Below are 21849 nucleotides of genomic sequence, written 5' to 3' on the forward strand. Positions count from 1 at the left end.
TTTTTGGGCCTGGGTGATATTCCCGATTATTATATGAAACTAACGGATCATTAATATACATTGTAATTTGTGATTTAATTTTCTTTGAATGAATATGTGTTTTTTTTTAAAAAAAAATTTAAACCATGTGGTTTATACTTATATAAATTTCTTTATATATTTATAACTTGTTTAATAATTAGCTAAGATGGCTAAATAGTCAATTTTGTTATTAGTGGATTGGGATTCGAATCCTCTTGTCTTCATAGCCGTCCCCCTTCTCCTAGCCGCACCTACAGCCCAAAAGGTTTTTCATAAAGTACTTATATACTTATATGGATTACTTACAGATCATTCGTTGGTTGAAAGGTCAACATCTTTAACCATTTGATTTTTAAATTGTAAAAGCGTATAATGTTGATTTACGTATGTGTCAAAGTCTCCATTTTGCATTTAGTCTCCTGGCATTGGGCCATAGTGTCAGCCCAATCAGCATCATAAAAATTCAAAGGTAGCTTGGCCCAAACCAAAATGCAATCATGGGCCTTGCAGATATCAACCAGGCAACGATACATGATATTTTTTGGTGTTTAAAGAGCCACGAGGGCAAGGGTGAGAATCGATCCCAAAATTTCTTGGGATTAGGAGGAACCGCATGAGCTACAACTGATGCTCATATAGTTCTTTTTTTTTAAAAAAAACCCACTTAGGAATGTAGGAGGAAGTAAGTATAGAGTTATAGACCCATATCTTGTTTTTGTTTATACTGATATTATTGATAAATATGAAGTATATTGTTTTATTAATTATATTGTATAAAGTTATTAGTTTTGTGCTCGTGTGATGCTCAGATTATTTATTGAATTTTAAATTTATATGTTAAAATTTTAAAATATATCATTAATACAAAATTAGTTAGGAATTAATGTGTTGTTGTGAAGATTTGCTATCTAGTAAACCTGGAATGAATGATAATAATATTGGTGAAACGGTTCAAATAAATACATAAATTAGCAAAAAAAAAAAATTAAATTATAAAAAAATGTTCAAAGCCCTTTGGCTTGGCCCGAACACAAAACTTTGGGTAATGGTTGAACATTTCTTGTCCCGTAACCTAATATAACCTGATCCAACATACTCATGCCCCGGCCCTAATAGACAGACAGGTCTACATAATAATAAAGTTTTATTAGATTGTGAACTATGTTATTTAACCGATTAATACGGAGCATATAAATTCTATTTCCTTTGCTCCAAAAAATATTATGATATAAAAAATTAATTTATATGATAATTTTTTAGAATTATAATTTGTAAACTAAATTGGAAGGAAAAAAAACAGTTCAGTTTTATTGAAGATTAAACTTACATAGTAGTATATGAAAATCAATCATATAAATCAATCCATATGCGTGGACTATTTAACTAAATTGACGACACCAACTGCAGTACATGTCCATTGAAAAGCTTGGTAATTTTGCAATTTCAATGGAGAAGAAACACTACCATCAGGACTAAATTCATCTTCACAATAACTTGAAGAGTCAAGCCCATCAGCTATTTTCCGAGTAACTTCGAAATAATTTTTGGTGTTGTAATCTTCTTCTACACCTTGTAATTGAAACAAGGTACTTTCATAAGTTGTGTGACAAAAATTTAACCATCCTTTACTAATCTTTGATTTGTGTTGAAGACGTGTGATCAAAGATAATGTATCGGTCATGTTTTGTTTAAAAAGTCGGATGGAATTTAGGCCTAATATGGTAAGATTAGCCCTACCACTTTTAGGGATGGAATTAAGGACATCAACACAAAAGGTGTAATTGCTAACTTTGTCGTTAGCTATTTTTGCGCATGAATCCTCAATCAAATTGGTGTTGTTGGTTTTCGCCGCGACAATGGTTATAGACATTGATAAGAGAAGGAACAGAGCGATGAATTTCAAATTTGAAGTAAAAGAAGTAGCCATAATTACTTAATCGTTTTGGAAATTGTTGATAGATTGTGGTTAGTTGTATAATTTTTAGAGGGTTGATCAGAATATATAGGGAGGAAAAGTACTTCTAAATGATTCTCTATATAATGGAAAAAAAAACTTGTTCCTCTTTTCAACTTCCATAAATAGAATATTTGAAATAAAATAAAATAAAATCCTGATCTTGCGTGTGTAATAATGGTATGAAATCATAATTGTAATAAAATCGGAAAATCTTGTGTGGACTTGGTCCACAATATTGTGGACCCTAGATTTATATACACGTAAGTGACATTATATTCAACATTGTGACACCTAATTTTAATAAAGGAACCTTATTTTTTAATAGAGTACTTTTTTTAAAACTTGTGTAAACTTTAACATTATTATGAATTTAAGTACGATATTATGTTGAATAGTGACCTAATTTGAACATAGTGATTATTATCATTCATATTGACCATTATATTACAAAATTCATTAAAAAAGTTAACCCCTTACAGATTTTATAATGTCACACTAACTTTTATTTCAACATAATAACTTAATTTTAACATAGTAACCTTTTTTTTAATTAATAAAACAATCATATTGTCTCTAATGTTGGTGGTGCACAATAAATTAGTGTAAACCAGGTCCATTTAAGAATTTGTAAAAAAAAAAAAAATAAGGTTCCTTTTTTTCCTTAACAAGATTATACAATTATTACAATAACATCCGCATGATTTGTATTTATGATTTCATGCCATTATTACACACACAAGATCATGATACGGAGTATTACTTTATTTTATTCCAAAATATTCTTTTCATGGAAGTTGAAAAGGAGCCAAACCCAGTTGATAACAGATATCAACAAACTTTTGTTAATATCAACAATTTTTCTTTCTCCTCCCCTCACATGACCAATTTTTCTTTCTCTCTCCTCCATTCCCATGGCCACTACTTCCTTCTCTCTCCTCAATTTTTCTTTCAAATTGGCGTTGTTGGTTTTGGCCGCGACAATGCATTATATTAGTACTTATATACAAAAGTACTATAATATTACAGAATACTCCGTATTATATTAGGATTGTTGTTTTGTAGAAAATTTTGATTAATGGAGGGAATAATTTTACCCAAAAGGGGAATCATGATTTGATTTTATGGGTTTATTGATTTGATAAATGCATTGATTGTGGGTTTGATGAATTTATGAGGATTGATTGAAGATTTTAGAGTAAATCATGACATAATCTTATAAGTCAATTGATTAGTTACAATTAATTGATTGAATCATTTAGAGACATAATTGATTGATTAGTGAATGAATAATGTAGATTTTTTTATTCTCTATAAGAAGAACGAACTCCAATGGTTGTAGCGAGGGACTTGCTTGCAATTTCAAAAATTCCCTAGCTACTAGCTTGACCATTGGAGCTAGAAAACTCAATTAGCTAGTTTGACATTGCTTAGGAATTTAACTTTCCAAACTAAAATGCTTAGAGCAACTTCAATAGCAAGCTAATTGTCAAATTAGCTTGTCATGCCACATAAGCTTTTAAGCTAATTACCATTTAAGCTACTTTTTGCTGTAATGGCTAGCTATTAGCTTACTATTAGTTGTTGGATAGAAAATACATAGAAAGAGCATAATTGGTGCAATGAATATTTTATTTTGGCAAGTTTAATTCCCAAGCAAATTAGCTTGGCAAAGCTAATTTGTCTAGCCAAGCTAATTGAGTTTTCTAGCTCCAATGGTCAAGCTAATAGCTAGGGGATTATTGAAATTGCAAGCAAGTCCCTAGATACAGCCATTGGAGTTGCTCTTACTGCACCAATTAAGCTCTTTTCATGTATATTCTATCCAACAACTACTAGTCTACTACTAAGCTAATAGCTAGTCATTGGAGCAAAAAATAGCTAAAATGATAATTACTTTGGCAAGCTAAATGTTAAATTAGCTTGCTTGTCATTGGAGTTGCTCTAAGCCAAAGGGATGAAAGCTAATTGGGGTAAATTTTGTAAAAATATAAAACTACAACAAAATTTTGATTCATTATAGATACTTTAATTATATAACAAGGTATGCTTCATTATAGCCTTTAATTTTGTAATTTTTTGACCTTTTTTCCCCCGAAAATAAAAATTGCCGAGACGTTTACCATGGTCCCTAATACCCTCCGGGAGTCCAACTGGGTCGGGGGAACAACCCATTATGCCCTTAATTAAACGGTCATTTTACCCGTTCAAACTTGTAGTGATTTCGTAAACTCAAGCCTACCATGGACGTTTATGACAACATATAATGATCATATATTATTTCAAACGACATTCTATGACTCCGAGATGTATCCATTAGGGTCTCAAGGCTTTTCGTCACCGGGCCCCGAAACCTCAAAATTTCCTCAAAAAGAATGGATTATAGCCTTCAATTTTGTAATTTTTTGACCTTTATACGCCCGGAGAAAAAATTTGTCGAGATGTTTACCATGGTCCCTTATATCCTCCGAAAATCCAATTGGGTAGGTGGGACAATCCAATATGTCCTGAAACGGTCATTTTACCCGTTCGCAACTTGCACCAATTTCGTAAACTCAAGCCTACCACAGACGTTTATGACAACATATAATGATCATATATGGTTTATACGGCATTATATGACTCCAAGATGTATCCCTTAGGGTCCCAAGGCTTTTCGTCACCAGGCCCCGAAACCTCAAAATTTCCTCAAAAAAAGAGGATTATAGACTTCAATTTTGTAATTTTTTGACCTTTTTTCACCCGGAAATAAAAATTGGCGAGATGTTTGCTATGGACCCTTATACATACCCTCCAGGAGTCCAATTGGATAGGTGGAACCATCCAATATGACCTAAAATGGTCATTTTACCCGTTCGCAACATGCACCGATTTCAAACTCAAGCCTACCACGGACGTTTATGACAACATATAATGATCATATATGATTTAAATGGCATTATATGACCCCAAGATGAATCCCTTAAGGTCTCAAGGCTTTTCGTCACCGGGCCTCGAAACCTTAAAATCTCCTCAAAAATTAAAGAGTGGATTATAGCCTTCAATTTTGAAATTTTTTGACCTTTTTTCGCCCAGAAATAAAAATTGCCGAGATGTTTACTATGGTCCCTTATATCCTCCATCAGTCCAATTGGGTAGGCGGAACCATCTAATATGTCCTAAAACGGTCATTTTACCAGTTCGCAACTTGCACCGATTTCGTAAACTCAAGCCTACCACGAAAGTTTATAACAAAATATACATATATGGTTTCAAACAATAATATATGACCTCGAGATATATCCCTTAAGATCTCAACACTTTTCGCCATCGGGCCCCAAAACCTCCAAATTTCCCCAAAAAGCGTGGATTATATAGTCTTTAATTTTGTAATTTTTTGACCTTTTTTCCCACGAAAATAAAAATAACTGAGATGTTTACCATGGTCCCTAATATCCTCTGGGAATCCAATTGGGACGGTGGAACCTTCCAATATGCCCTTAAACGGTCATTTTACCCATTCACAACTAGTATTGATTTCGTAAACTCAAGTCTACCACGGACGTTTATGACAACATATAATGATCATATATAGTTTCAACCGAAATTATATGACCCCGAGATATATCCCTTAGGGTCTCAAGGCTTTTCGTCACCGGGCCCGATACCTCAAAATTTCCTCAAAAAGCGTGGATTATAGCCTTCAATTCAATTTTGTAATTTTTTGACCTTTTTTCCCCCAAAAATTATAATTGCCGAGATGTTTACCATGGTCCCTAATAACCTCCGGGAGTCCAATTGGGTCGGTGGAACCACCCAATATGCCCTTAAACGGTCATTTTACCCGTTCACAACTTATACCGATTTCATAAACTGAAGCCTACCACGAACGTTTATGACAGCATATAATGATCATATATAGTTTCAAACGGCATTTATGACCCCGGGATGTATCCCTTAAGGTCTCTAGGATTTTCGTCACCAGGCACCGAAACCTTGAAATTTCTTCAAAAAGCGTGGATTATAGCCTTCAATTTTGTAATTGTTTGACCTTTTTTTGCCCGAAAATTATAATTGCCGAGATGTTTACATACCATGGTCCCATATATCCTCCGGGAGTTCAATTGGGTAGGTGGAACCATCCAATATGTTCTAAATCGGTCATTTTACCCGTTCGCAACTTGCACCAATTTCGTAAACTCAAGCCTAACACGGACGTTTATTACAACATATAATAATGATCATATATGGATTAAACGGCATTATATGACCCCAAGATATATCCCTTAGGGTCTCAAGGATTTTCGTCACCGGGCCTCGAATTTCTGAAAATCTCCTCAAAAAGAGTGGATTATAGCCTTGAATTTTGTATTTTTTTGTCCTTTTTTTGCCCGGAAAAAAAAATTGTCAAAATGTTTACCATGGTCCCTTATATCCTCCGGCAGTCCAATTGGGTAGGTTAACCATCCAATATGTCTTAAAACGGTCATTTTATCTGTTCGCAACTTGCACCGATTTCGTAAACTCGAGCCTACCACGGACGTTTGTGACAAATTATATTGATCATATATGGTTTCAAACGGAAATATATGACCTTGAGATATATCCTATAAGTTCTCAACACTTTTCGCCATCGGGCCCCGAAACCTCAAAAAGCGTGGATTATAGCCTTTAATTTTGTAATTTTTTGACCTTTTTTCTCCCGGAAATAAAAATTTTCGAGATGTTTATCATGGTCCCTAATACCCTCCGAGATTCCAATTGGGTCGGTGGAACCACCCAATATGCCCTTAAATGGTCATTTTACCCGTTCACAACTTTTAGTGATTTCGCTCGTAAACTCGAGTCTAGCACGGACGTTTATGACAATATATTATGATCATATATAGTTTCAAACGGCATTATATGTCCCCGAAATGTATCCCTTAGGATCTCATGACTTTTCGTCACCGAGCCTTGAAACCTTAAAATTTCTTCAAAAAGCGTGGATTATAGCCTTCAATTTTGTAATTTTTTGACCTTTTTCGCCCGGAAATAAAAATTGCGGACATGTTTACCATGGTGCCTTATATCCTCCGAGAGTCCAATTGGGTAGGTGGGACAATCCAATATGTCCTGAAACGGTCATTTTACCCGTTCGCAACTTGCACCGATTTCGTAAAGTCAAGCCTACCACAGACGTTTATGACAACATTTAATGGTCATATATGGTTTAAACGGCATTATATGACCTCAAGATGTATCTCTTAGGGTCTCAAGGCTATTCGTCACTGGGCCTTGAAACCTCAAAATTTCCTTAAAAAGCGTGGATTATAGCCTTTAATTTTGTAATTTTTTTGACATCGTTAATTATAGAACAAGGTATGCTTAATTATTAAACAAAATTTTGACATCGTTTTTAATTTTCAATAGTTTTTTGACCCGGGCGATGCCCCGGATTATTACATGAAACTAAATGATTATTAATTGACATTGTAATTTATGATTTGATTTTCTTGTAATTAAATTTGTTATTATTCATATTGTCATTTGCTACATATTAATATTTTGTGTTAAAAAAATTACATAAAAAATCATATAACTTGGTGGTATGACATTTAGTTCTAGAATTAGGAAGTTGCGAGTTCAAATCTTGTGGATAACTTTTTTAATCTTGTGAAGTTGTTAGAAACGCCTTTTAATATTTTAGTATAGATTGTAAGATTCTTAAAAATAAAAAGACCAACAATAGGAAATCAGAAATAAAGTATTTCCACTTTCATGTTTTTTTTTTTTTTCTCACTTTCATGTTGTCAGTATTCAAAACAATCATGATTTTAATAAGTTTACAAATTTTTTTTATTCATTATATGATATATATTAGTTTTTTTTTCTTTAAATTGGAAACTTAATAATAAAGAGAGGAGTTAATATTCAGAGAAATTCTTAATGGTAGCTTTCGTTTTGCTGTTTTTTTTTCAATACTTTAAAAAAAAAAATTGTTTTATCTTTGGTAGGCTGGTAGCCTTCTAATATTTGCAACTTACATCGATCTGTAACCTTACTAGGCAAAAAAATTAAATAAATGTTAATTTTAACCACATTTGAGGATTTAATCCCAACATGCATGCTCTAGTGAAATCTAATACAAGAGATATTGTCATTATATATATATATATATATATATATATATATATATATATATATATATATATATATATATATATATATATAACTCTTTCATCTAAAGCCCTGTTCACCTAACCTTACAAATACTATAATATTTAGTAAAAATAATTTAAGTTCACTAAAATTAATTTTATTTTAGTACAAATAATTTTATTTTAGTAAAAATTAGTAACTTTAGAGAAGAAATATAATAGAGAATCAATAAAAATAATTTCAATTTAGCAAAAATAATTTCAGTTCAGTAAAATCGATTTTAGTTCAGTAAAATCGATTTGATATCGTTTTTTTTATTTTTTTTTTTTAATTTTAGTAAAAATAATTTTAGTTCAATATATATATATATGGTGAAGTAAACAATCCATTACAACTTAACGAACCAAACACCCCCTTATTGATTTTTAATGGTAAAAATCAAAATTTTATATATATATATATATATATATATATATATATATATATATATATATATATATATATATATATATTACATAATCTATTAACTATTACTAAAACAGAAGTTGCCGACGTCACCATTGCCCACGTGTCGCTTTCTCAATAAAAAATTTCCCGCCTAAATGCAATGATGATGTCATTTTTTTAGAGTTATCATATTTAACATTTTTGAAATTTAAATATTGGAAGCTTCTACATTACAACTAAAACCTATCATTTTATCTTAAAAAATTGAAACAATTTTAAATAGTACACTAATATATAAATGACCTCAGCTCCTACATTGAACTATGAATTAGACAACATTGAACATATACTATATCATAATTTTGATAAAAATAATAAAAATTTAAAAGTACAAAATATACGTTATTCTTATATATAAACATGTATAATAGCGATTTATTTTTAAAATGTACAAATTAAAAATAGGTTTTAATGTTTTATATAAACCGTGCATCGCACGGGGTCTAACCTAGTACCAGTACTAAAACAAAAAGTTGCTAACATCATGTTTTTCCCAAATTGTACACATGTCACCTTGACATAAAATTATTACTCGCCATTGTGCAAGCTTTGATGATGTCATTAATTTTTATTTATTTTTTTCCTTTTGCCTTTGTTTTTTTTGTTTTTTTTTTCAAAAAAAAGGAAATTTTGCAAAAAACCACCTTTTAAATCTTGTTTTTTGCAAATAACCACCTTTTAAAAAAAATGTTGCAATAGACCACCAATTTCAAAAATTTTGTTGCAAATTACCACTTTTTTAGCCAAATTTATCAATTGTTTTACATTGTATTGGTGGTAAGTTGCAACAAAATTTTTAAAATTGGTGGTTTTTTGCAACATTTTTTTTAAAAGGTGGTTAAATGCAAAAAACAAGATTTAAAAGGTGGTTTTTTGCAAAATTTCCTAAAAAAAATTTCAAATAATATGCTACAGTAGAAATTGCTTAATTACTATGTACATAAAAAATTAGCGAAGTAGAAAATTTTAAAAGGATTGATGACATGGCATCATTAATCTATTTTTGTTTTACTCAAAAACATCATTTAATGTTTTGTATTTCCCATTGAAATATTTCATTATTGTTATTTGTCTTATACTCTTATTCTTTCCTCCTTAATTCCCGTGTAATTTTACAAACAGGAATGTAATTTAGAAATGGAGGGAGTACTTATTTATATTCATGTATAATACCCATTTTTCTTAACACGTACAAATTACAAATATGTTTTATAACCTAGTTTAACTCAATAAAAGAGGAATTACACAATATCCAACTCCGCTTAACTAACTAAGCCATAGTAATTTGTTACATGGGTATTATTCATTTTGAAAACATTATTATAAGTAAAATATAGGATATACATACCTTGTTTGTAAGTCCCATTTTTCTTAACTTGTTATAGTTAAATATTACTATATACCTTATTTATCTAACTGAAGAAACACGTCGTATGATATTTAAAAAATATAAAGGTGTGGAATTCCTTTCAAAAATTCTTTCTTGTACTTTTCTTTATTGATTTTTATTTATACAGGACTTGTGCTATCTTGATCAACTTTTCCAATCGATTGATATTAAGTAACTAATGCTAGCCCTCGATTACACTAAACTCAGAAGTAATCGTTTAGTCGAGAATGACCCTAACGTATGCCACGGGATGAAGTCCTTGGACAATGATGTGGTTTTGGCAACTAGCAAGTGCTTGGTAAGCATATATATGGTCCATAAACTTTATCAGATCATAGTAGGAAATTTCAGCGAGTTTGCAGTGCAAAACAAACTAATATAATTCCATGAATGATGCTATCAATTACAACTAGGAATCATTTTATTCAAGCGTGAAGTCTTGAAAAGTATGTTAATGTGAAATGTGGATGAAATTTTCAAAATTAACAAACGTATGTAGGTTACTTAAATGAGAAAATGAGGTTACCTTAATAAGATGAATTATTCTTTCATTTTTTAAACAAAATAATAGGTTTATAGAAGAGGAATTACATAATATGCAACTCCACTTGTACTCTCAGACAATTTGTCCCTTATCTAATATATTTTGCTCAATGCATTTCCAAAAAAACAAAAAAAATCCGCTTAGCTAACTAAGCCATAGTTATTTGTAACATGGGTATTATTCATTCTGAAAAGATTAATATAGGTAAAATGATATAGGATACACCTAAACACGTCATATGATATTAAACAAAAACGTTATGTATTTTAAAGGTGTGGACTTCCTTTCAAAAAAAATCTTTATCGATTTTTATCCATACAGGACGTGCAAGAAGTGGTAGTTTGATCAACCTTTCCAATAAATGATATTAAGGTACTATTGCTAGCCCTTGAAATACGCTAATTAATATCAGTAGTCGTCGTCTAGTCGTGACTCGTGAAAGACCCTAACGTATGCTACGGGGTAAAGTCCTTACACAAAGATGTGTTTTTGCCCTTTTGGCAACTAGTTACTAGTAGCAAGTTAGCAACTAGCAAGTGCATGGCCAGCATATATATGGTCCATAAACTATTACAAGTAGATATCATTCTATTCAAGCGTTGACGTTCAAGACTTGAAAAGTATGACAATGCGAAATGTGGATGAAATTTTCAAAATTAACATTTTATGCTAGTGTTTAAGTATATACGTCCAATTATTCGTCGCTTATAAAACTGGGAAGTATAATGAATTTTAATTCTACAAACACAAATCAAAACACTAATTTCTTTTCTTGTTTTTCTCCACGATTAAATAATCTCTGAAAAAAAAAAAAAACCATATTCCTTACCATCGAGTTCGATGGGAAAATCATATTCTTGCTTACACTACTTATGTGTTGTGGTATGGTTAGTAGTTCACTTGTTGTGCCAATGCGGGCAGTTTGCAGCTGCTGCAGGAAACTCGAGCAGTATCTTGTGCAAACAGCACGAGCGAGAAGCTTTGCTTAAGATGAAGCAGATCCTCACAACCCATAATAGCTCTGTACAATTTGGTTCATGGGTTGGTGAAGACTGTTGTCAATGGCAAGGAGTGGGCTGTGATTATGTCACTGGCAACATTATTCTTCTCAATCTCATTGGCACGCCTCGTAGTCCTCGTGGTTGCTGTAGTCCTCGTGGTTGCTATTTCTATAGCAGATGCCCCGGATTGTTATATGAGTATGGTGATGACAATATCTTCGGTTCGATAATCACAGTTTTGCTAGGACTGAAGCACTTAACTCACCTGAAATTGTACGGCCTCATTTTCGACGGAGATAACGGCGACATTTCCGGATTTGGAACCATGACTCAACTGAGATATCTCAATCTCTCTTCTGTTGGGTTGTTTGGGGAAATTCCTCCTCAAATTGGTAATCTTACCAACCTTCAAGTCCTTGATCTCTCTGAAAATAATTTAGATGAAAATGTTCCTCCTCAAATTGGTAATCTTACCAACCTTAAAGTCCTTGATCTCTCTAGAAATGATGTCCTGAAGATAAATAATATGAGGTGGATATAGTCTTTCTAATTTGCAATTCCTTGAGCTATCCTACTTAGACTTGTCTCAATTAACAGTCGATGCAGGGCAGATACTAAGCCAACTTCCTTCTTTGTCTCATCTTGGTCTCTCAGGTTGTAATCTTAAAAATAACCACTTATCTCATGTTTTCTCCAATGACTCAGCAATAATCCTCTCCATCCTTCATTATCTTGATCTTAGCAGTAATGATCTCAATAACCCACTTACACCAAATCTTGGAAACCTTAGCTCCCTTAGCTTTCTTGACCTCTCTAGTAATATTTTGGAAGGTTCAGTCCCTAATTGGCTTAAGAACATGAGGAATCTTCAAGTCCTTAATCTAGACTACAATGAATTTACCTATGTAGAAAATGGAATTTGGGGGATTATGGGGAATCTATGCAACTTCATACATTTGAATTTATCTAACAATCACATCCAAGGAGAGATTTTAGAGCCTCGAGCAAATATTTCCAGCTGCATTAGTTACAGTTTAGAGTCCCTTGATCTTAGTATCAACAATATTAGTGGTAATTTGCCGTCTTTTTTAGGACAATTGACTGAAATTGAGCATCTAGATATTTCACAGAATTATATTCAAGGCAAAGTCTCACTCTCGCACTTAGGAAGCCTCCCCAAGCTGTCCTACTTGGATATGAGCTACAACAATTTGTCTCTCGACATTCCTACTAACTGGCTACCTCCCTTCCAACTTAATACCTTTAGGATGTCTTCTTGTAAAATCAACCACTCTCCACACTGGCTTCAAACACAAACTAGAATTCAAGATTTGGACCTCTCTAATACTAGCATCTCGGGCGAGCCACATGAATGGTTTATCAACACAAGTAGCCTCCTAAGATTGAACCTTTCTAACAACTTTCTCACTGGACCTCTCCCAAAACAACTCTCTCTAGGTCTGTTGGAGGACTATGAACAGTCGTTTATAGATCTTTCCTCAAACCAATTCTCAGGTCCCATCCTACTTAACTTCGAGAATAATTATTGTGGAATTTCCACTTTACAACTGAACAACAATAGTCTTACGGGACATATTCCTTCATCTCTCGGGAATTGTACCCAATTGCAAATTCTTGATCTTAGCAGAAATAAACTTTCTGGACTAATACCACCTTGGATGAGCAATCAATTATCACATTTGCAAATCCTTAGGCTTCAAGAAAATCAGCTTGGTGAAGCCAATTCTAGAGATGATTCCACAATCTTAAAGAATCTGTGTAAGCTAACATGGTTAAACATATTAGACCTTCAGAGCAACAACTTATCTGGCACAATTCCAAATTGTTGGGAATCTTCTACACAGCTGCAGGTTATAAATCTTTCATCCAACAATCTTTCTGGTGTCATCCCATGCTCTCTTGGAAATATTCCCTGGTTGGAATATTTGCATTTGAGTGATAACAAATTGGGCGGTCACATTCCTTCATGCTTCAGCAACCTCACACTATTGAGATTTCTCAATCTCGGTGGAAATGAGTTAGCAGGGGCTATACCCAAATGGTTTGACACAAGTTTTTCAAGCTTGGAAGTACTCAGGCTGCCACAAAACAAGTTCAGAGGATCTGTTCCTAAGGAATTATGCAGCCTTTCTCATCTTCGTATCATGGACCTTTCTAGCAACCAGTTAACTGGAAATATTCCTCCCTGTTTTGGCAACCTTGTAGGTATGATTTTTCCGGTTAACACCACCTCAGGCAAAGACCTTGTTTCTCCAGATTTACAAAGGGATAACAAAATTAATGAGACTGTGGCAGGAATTGCACGAGAATATAGCAGCGTCCTCAACTACTTGGTAACCATTGACCTTTCCAACAATAATCTTATTGGAGTCATACCCAAGGAGCTTACGAAGCTTTTTGGTGTAGTCATCTTAAACTTGGCTAACAACAGTTTCACAGGCACGATCCCAGAGAATATTGGTGACATGAAGGCATTGGAGACACTTGATTTGTCAGGGAATAAACTGTGTGGAAAAATCCCGGCAAGCTTAGGAAAGATAGACTCCTTAAGCTACCCAAACTTTTCTTTTAATAACCTATCAGGGCCAATCCCAATCACAAGGCACTTCCAAACCTTTAATGACCCATCAATTTACGCGGGAAACCCATACCTTTGTGGAGATCCCTTACCCGATTGCTTGGCACATGACGTGCAGCCTAATCATTCTGACAATCAGGATGATGAGGAGAAGACTAACAAGCTGGAGATGATGTGGTTCTACTTGGATGTGATGTTAGGCTTTGCTACCGGATTTTGGGGTGTCGTTGGAACTTTGTTGCTGAATAAAAGGTGGAGACATGCTCTTTTTAGGCGTGTTGAGGATGCATCCAACTGGCTATACGTGGCTATTGCTCTCAAGGTGTCCAAGCTCAAGAAAATGATGATCAAGCACGACAACTCGAATGAGTGAGCTCTTAATAGTTGAGAATGTGGCATGTTCTTTGTTATGTAAGTGTAACCTTTCATGTATGGAATGGTAGATTATGTTTTCTTTGAGTGTGATATTGTGTTTACTGTCTTTGTACTTCCAATTAATGAAAAACAGTGAGACATTTATCTTAATTGGTTAAACTCCTATATCAATCGTTATCCTTTGTGGATCTCTACTATACAAATAAATGAATGAATGAATAACAGATAAATATATTCAACATTCAAAACAAAGACCAAGAGATATTGAATCATTGATAATGGAAGACTAATATTATAAATTTAGGCCAATTTATTACAGTAAAGAATATACTTTTTTGCACATTATTATTGATAAAGCTTTAGTGACTTAACTAGAAAACAAGGGATATTGATAATGGACTGGCTAATTAGGAAATTAGACCAATTTTTTTTTTTACCAAATTAATAATTCAAGCGCAGCAAAAACACTAATTACTCCACAAAAATAGCTTAAACACAATTACACAAGTAATGGAAAACCAGAAAACTGTATAATCATGATTATATGAAAGAATTAATCAATTAATAAATCAGCAAAAAAAAAATTAAAGCATACATAGCATAAACTAATTACAATTGCAGCTGTAATGAGACTGCCCAGAGAGAGGAGAGAGAAAAAGAGGCAAGTTCTACCTATAGGAAGCAATTTCCGGCCAGTTGAGCTCCGGCAACTCGGAAAAAGACAGAATATTTTTGTCTTTTAAACTCATTTTTTCTGTGAAAGTATGAGAAATTTAGAAATGGTAGTGTAGTGACTTTTTAGACGGATTCACTATACTCTTTCAGGAAAGAATGATGTCTAGACTTATCAATTTAGGTTAATGGGTCGAGTTTGGGGTTAAATTTTGGGTTGTTGGATTCAAGTGTTTAAGTTCTTTTGAGTCAACCAAAATATGATTAATGAATCAAATTGGGTCTATTGGATAAAGTTGGGCTGGGTTCTTTCCAATTACTCAGTTTGAAATTGGATCAAGGGCTTATTCTGATTTAATGAACATAGTTGAATTGAACTGAACTGATTGGAGCTAAATTGAATTGAATTGAATTGAACTGAACTGAATATAGCTGAAATGAATTGTTTATGAGAGAAGGAAATTAGGAAATGAACTGAACTGAACTGAAATTAAGCTAAAGAGATCGGGCCTCAAGTCGAATTATCGAGTTAGGTCAAGAATTGACATGTCTAAAATGACTATATCTTGTTCTTTGAATAGTTTGAAAAAGCAAATTGGGATAAATTTATTATGGAGTATGTATAATGAATGTCATGTTTTTTTTTTTTTTTTTTTTTTTTTTTTTTGTTCAATTTGTATTTTGCATACTTTCCAATGAAATATTTCTATAGTTTTATTACAAAAAAAATGGAAAAATTAAAAATCAAGACAAATCTAATAAGATATCAAGTACGAATAACATAATTGGGTATGAGAAGAGAAACTTCAAATTTATAGAAGTGATAATGCAATATGCATTCCCAAAATTACCCCATCTTAGTTTTCAAAATCTCCAATTTTTAACCTCGATAAGTTCCCAAATGAGAAACTAGCTTTATAGCTTTACAAGATGCAAGTAGTGATAATCAGCCAAAAGTTGCAGCAACCCACATTTTAAGGTTCATATGCATTTAATTTAAGACACAAAATAGAAAAAATCAACGGTAAGTTGGAGCTAACTCATACCTAAATATTTTCAACAACAATTCAACAAAATTAAATAAAAATCCAAACTTTAAAATTCCCATTTTCACACTCTCTCTTCCTCTCACAAAACTCAAAAGAGTTAGTCCAAAAGATATCACCAGCTTTTGCCCAGATTCTCTTCACAATACCTTTCCTCTTTGCTGTTTTTCTCTCTCATCGCCGCCGTTCATTCCGCCTCCGCCGTCTCCGCCACCGTTGATTTGGTACTCTGTTTACTTTCTCTCTCTAGATTCTTTCTATTTTCGATGTTTTCGAGTTGTTTGTTGTGCTGATTCTTAGCAACTGTAAAACCCATTAATTTTATGTAGAGTGTTGATTGTTTGAGCTGAATCTCAATAAATTTTAGTTTGATTCTTGATTTTTTGAGTTGGGGTTGAAAATTTTGGAAAAAGTAAAGAAATTAGAAGAACCCCATTTTGAATTTGATAGTTTCTGATGCAAGTAGGTTGCTCAATTGTGAATAATCTATGGGTAGTAATAGCAGTGAAAGATTGTTGTCAGCTAGGAAATCAATAAACCTAAGCTTAGAAAAGTCGAAATCTTTAGGGTTAGCTTTAGAGAAAGCTGGGCCTAGATTGGAGGAAATTAATCAGAGGTTGCCTTCTCTTGAGGCTGCTGTTAGACCTATTAGGGCAAATGAGGAAGCCCTTGTTGCTGTTGTTGGCCACATTGACCGGGCTGTCGGCCCTGCTGCCGCGGTTTTGAAGGTGTTTGATGCTGTACATGGACTTGAGAAGTCGTTATTGTCAGACCCCAGGAGTGATCTTCCGGGGTACTTGGCGGTACTTAAGAGACTTGAGGAGGCGTTGCGGTTTTTAGGGGATAATTGTGGGTTGGCCATTCAATGGTTAGAGGATATAGTGGAGTATTTGGAGGATAATGTGCTTGCTGATGAGCGGTATCTATCAGAATTGAAGAAATCTTTGAAGGGTCTTAGAGAAATTCAGAATGATGGGGGGAAGACATTTCTTGATGGTGGACTACTTGAGGCAGCCTTAGATAAGTTGGAGGAAGAGTTTCGAAATCTAATTACAGAAAATAGTGTTCCGCTTCCTATGTCTTCTGTTGAGGATCAAGCTTGTATTGCCCCGTCACCTCTTCCTGTAGCAGTGATTCAGAAGCTCCAAGCTATTCTTGGAAGGTTGATTGCTAATAACAGGCTTGATAAATGCATATCAATCTATGTTGAGGTCCGAAGTGCAAATGTACGGGCGAGTTTGCGGGCTCTGAACTTGGATTATCTTGAGATCTCAATAGCTGAATTCAATGATGTACAGAGCATTGAGGGGTACATAGCTAAGTGGGGGAAGCATTTGGAGTTTGCTGTGAAGCATTTGTTTGAAGCTGAGTACAAGCTATGCATTGATGTATTTGAAAGGATAGGATTGGATGTATGGATGGGTTGCTTTGCTAAAATTGCAGCTCAGGCTGGAATCTTAGCGTTTCTTCAATTTGGGAAAACTGTGACTGAGAGCAAGAAGGACCCCATCAAGCTTCTAAAGCTGTTGGACATATTTGCATCGTTGAATAAACTAAGGCTGGATTTCAACCGGCTGTTCGGCGGAGCAGCTTGTGCTGAAATCCAAAATTTGACTAGGGATCTTATCAGGAGGGTCATTGAGGGTGCATGCGAGATATTCTGGGAACTTCTGGTTCAAGTTGAATTACAGAGGCAAACGCCACCCCCTGTTGATGGGAGTGTTCCAAGGCTGGTGAGTTTTGTTACTGACTACTGTAATAGATTGCTCGGGGATGATTATAAGCCACTTTTAACACAGGTTTTAGTCATCCAACGGAGTTGGAAAAATGAAAAATTTCAAGAGAAGCTCCTTATTAATGCCATCCTTGATATACTAAAAGCCATTGAGGTAAACTTAGATGCATGGTCCAAGATGTATGAGGATCCCATCCTTTCATATCTTTTCTTGATGAATAACCACTGGCATTTGTATAAACAATTAAAGGGAACAAAGCTGGGGGGTTTGCTGGGAGAGACCTGGTTGAAAGATCACGAACAGTTTAAGGAATACTACGCTGCTTTTTATTTGAGAGAAACGTGGTTGACGCTTCCTGCTTTGTTAAGCAGGGAAGGTCTGATCCTATTCTCTGGTGGTCGTGCTACTGCTCGTGACCTTGTTAAACGACGCCTAAAGAAATTTAATGAGACTTTTGATGAAATGTATAAGAAGCAGTCAAGCTGGGTTGTGTCAGACAAGGAGTTGAGAGAGAAAACATGGCAGCTTATTGTACAGGCAATAGTGCCTGTATACCGTAGCTACATGCAGAACTATGGTCCTCTGGTAGAACAAGATTCTAGTTCTAGTAAGTATGCAAAGTATACAGCTCAGTCTCTGGAAAAAATGATTATGGCCCTATTTCTTCCTAAACCAAGCAGATATAGCAGCTTTAAAGGAAGGCAATATAGTGGAAAATTCAACAATGTCCCAACCGATCAACAACAACCATCTCCTACTGCTTCATAGTGATCTGAGTGCTTTGGTATTCGTGTCAGCAAGCTGTTCCTCAAGTGTCCAATCAAGTATGCAAAGGCTGATCTTTGTATATATTTTATATCCTTGGAGGTCTTAGTTTGCAGTCTGATATGGCCTTGAATTACTGCTAGACTTCAGTGGTTACTGAGAGTTGTGGCCAGATTTTGGCACACAATTGAGGGCTTTGAGGCTAACAGAGGCGAGGCCAGGCAAGTAAAATTCTACCTCCACCTTCATCAGAGGTAGTATAATGTATAATTTTTGTCAAAGGTATTTAATGTTCCAACCATAGCTAAATTATCATCTAGAGGAAGTGTCGATTCCAGGACCATGAGTATTCCCCTTCCCCCCAGATAAAATCATTAAGTGTATTAGACAAGTGCGTTGATAGAAAACTAATAATAGAACATTCATTCTGTAATTTGTTGTTAGATTTTTCATTTTTGTATGCTTTCTGATTGTGTTGTTTTGGATCTTTTTGTAGAAATATGGAGTTAGTCCATAAGTTTTGTTGATATCCAAAACCACTTGTAGAAATATGTAGTAGTTTGGATCTCTTAGTAGAATTATGTAGTTAGTCCATAAGTTTTGCTGATATCCAAAACCACTTGTCTCTGGGTCTTGCTTTGTGCTTTTTTCTGAAAACAAGTTAAACGACGTTAGCCTAGGTTAAGAACCATGACTTGGAATAAGGACTTGCTAGGTTTGAAGAACAGATCCTTAGATTGTGTATGCAATGTCACTAGATTTAAATGTTATTGATTGATCTTTAAATTGATCAGAGAATAATTAGAATGGTTCTGATGTTGAATTCCCATGTGATTAAGCAACTATGTCTTAATACAGGGGAAATGGATCAAGTTTGATGACTCAGTATATTATCAAATACGAAGTAAATCACCTACTCCATATTAAGCAGCCATAACTAAGTTGGTTCTCCATTTCAAGTGTCTTACCATTTGTAATGAAATTTTGTTTAGCAATGCAAAATGAGAAAAAACATGTGCAAGGACTCCTACATAGTTTCAGTGCAGGAAGGCAATGCAGTATCCCGGACACGGACACCTTCCTCGTAACTATTGTCTGTCAAGTGTCAACACTAAGATGTTAACTCATTGAAGCTCTTATAATACCTTGTCTGGTGACCATCAAAACCCTCCGCCATCTTCCTTATCTGAAATAATCAGCCATTACTGCAGAATTCAGAAATGAGGATGCTGTATAATCTTTTAGTTCCTTATTTGAATGTTGGTCTTAGTTTTAACGCTCCGACTCTCCCACAACAGTCACAAGTTATCCCTGTATGCCACTATCAGTCACAGCACTACGGCAATAATCTCTTCCCTGCAATAACTAAGATCCGGTGGTTATAAATCCGATATGTACCAATCGGTTTGATCAAGCAGTTCAAGTCCTTTTCCAATTAGTGAAACCATGAAAGTAGATCTTTTGCCGGAAGTCCATCTTCTGATTTATAGCAAACTTTAAAATCTCAAATTACTAACCAGTACTTGATCACACATTCACACAATACAGAGTGACACTTCAATGTGCATATTCAATCTACAGAGTACTATTGCAAGAACTGACATTATTGCAATAAAATTGTTGTACTCCCTTCACCCCTAATAATAGTGTAATTTGCTCAATATGACTTACTTCTAAGAGTTGCTGAATAACAAAGATTGTGAAATTCAGTTAATATGTAAATAAATAAAAATAAAAAGTAAATAAAACAAAATTTTATTTAGAGATGGAGCTAGTAATTGGCTTTAACCTGTCCAAAATTATTGAAAGTATTACTCTAAAAATTACATGGAATGTATCAATCAAATCTAACAGTAGAAAAATTATTTTAAATTCATGGATCTAGTAGAAAACGGCTGCTCATAACCTATCCACCATTAACCAATAGCGATTACAGAAAGAAATTACAAAAAAAGTGAAATCTATCATCTAATCAGAAAGAAATTGTTCTTGTTATGAATCACAGGTAATCATCTGCTCTATCTTTTTCTTTTTCTTTTTCCTATTCTTTTCGATCGAAGGAAGAACTATTAGCGGTGGAATTTCATCTTTTCCTTCTATTTTCTGATAACCTTCAACTATGGAATCCATAATATGTTGGCTAGGATACAATCCTTTTTCAAGAAGTTCAAAATAAAATATCAAGGCAAATTTCATTTTTCCTCTACGGCATGCACCACTGATAATTGGCTCATATGCAGGAACTTCCAGTTCGCAACCCTTGTTTACCTTCTCCCTTAACATTCTCACAACACAATCAAAGTGTGTGCTTTTGCACAACATGTCAACTTGATCTTTCTTCAATATATTCTCCCGAGAAATTCCCTTTTCTCTCATCTCAGCTTCGACAGATGATGCAGATTCCATGTTATCTTCTTTGATAAATCCTTCGATAATAAAATTGTAAGTTGAGAAAGATGGGATGAAATTTCCACCTGCTGTGACAATCTCCAGTATCTTCCTCGCCTCAGAAGTTTGACCATTGAGGCACAATCCATGAATGATGGTGTTGTATGTGTAAGCCTCACAAACAATATTTCGGTTCATTATCTCATCAAACACTTTGAGGGCTTGTTCCACTTCGCCCTTCTTGAAATGCCCCCACATTATGGCAGTAAAGGTGGCAGCATTGGGTCTAAGCTTCTTGCCAACCATATCCTCTGAATTACCAGCATTCCTTTTCTTTTTAGAACCAAAATATTGATCAGACATTACAGTTGGTAAGCTTTCGGTTTCCAGTATCTTATCCCACAACTGCCGAGCTTCATCAACCTTACCCTCAAAACAGAGCCATGTCATCAGAAACTTGTATCGGAAATAGTTGATAGAACCACATTCCACAGCAATTTTGAGTTGTTCATAAGCTTTATCCCATGATTGAACATCCAAGAGCTCTTTGATTAATGAAAAGGATGTATTGGTTCCTGGACAAAAGCCCTTTTTAATCATTAGGTTGAACACCTCGATTGCTCTATCCACATCACTCTTATTACAGTATCCATTGAATAACAACAAGTAGGTAACCTTATGAAAAGAAAGTCCATCCTCAATGCTTTTATTGAACAAACTCCAAGCACTCT

At 34.2% G+C, this 21849-nt stretch overlaps 3 protein-coding genes across 3 annotated transcripts; 2 read left to right on the top strand and 1 right to left on the bottom strand.

Moving 5' to 3' along the window:
- Positions 1–1396: 1396 nt before the first annotated feature.
- LOC145607559 (cell wall / vacuolar inhibitor of fructosidase 2-like) lies at positions 1397–1948 on the bottom strand. The gene has a single exon (XM_081663175.1). The coding sequence runs from the start codon at positions 1946–1948 to the stop codon at positions 1397–1399; it is 552 nt and encodes a 183-aa protein (XP_081519301.1).
- Positions 1949–12393: 10445 nt separating this feature from the next.
- On the top strand, positions 12394–14661 carry LOC145609201 (receptor-like protein EIX2). Its single transcript, XM_081664745.1, has 2 exons — positions 12394–13763; positions 13854–14661. Exons 1-2 carry the CDS (start codon positions 12395–12397, stop codon positions 14507–14509), a joined length of 2025 nt encoding a protein of 674 aa, XP_081520871.1. The 5' UTR covers position 12394; the 3' UTR covers positions 14510–14661.
- A 1421-nt stretch (positions 14662–16082) lies between these two features.
- On the top strand, positions 16083–19253 carry LOC145608103 (exocyst complex component EXO70A1-like). The gene has a single exon (XM_081663705.1). It carries the CDS (start codon positions 16718–16720, stop codon positions 18731–18733), a length of 2016 nt encoding a protein of 671 aa, XP_081519831.1. The 5' UTR covers positions 16083–16717; the 3' UTR covers positions 18734–19253.
- Positions 19254–21849: the final 2596 nt, after the last annotated feature.

This window comes from Chenopodium album, chromosome 23 (genome assembly GCF_948465745.1).
Source record: "Chenopodium album chromosome 23, dcCheAlbu1.1, whole genome shotgun sequence".
Lineage (NCBI taxonomy): Eukaryota > Viridiplantae > Streptophyta > Magnoliopsida > Caryophyllales > Amaranthaceae > Chenopodium > Chenopodium album.

Bases quoted from the DNA above. Each gene is read 5' to 3' on its own strand.
- LOC145607559 (XM_081663175.1), bottom strand. From the start codon at position 1,948: ATGGCTACTTCTTTTACTTCAAATTTGAAATTCATCGCTCTGTTCCTT.
- LOC145609201 (XM_081664745.1), top strand. From the start codon at position 12,395: ATGAGGAATCTTCAAGTCCTTAATCTAGACTACAATGAATTTACCTAT. The intron at 13,764-13,853 runs GTATGATTTTTC...AGACTGTGGCAG, and splicing joins CTGTTTTGGCAACCTTGTAG to GAATTGCACGAGAATATAGC.
- LOC145608103 (XM_081663705.1), top strand. From the start codon at position 16,718: ATGGGTAGTAATAGCAGTGAAAGATTGTTGTCAGCTAGGAAATCAATA.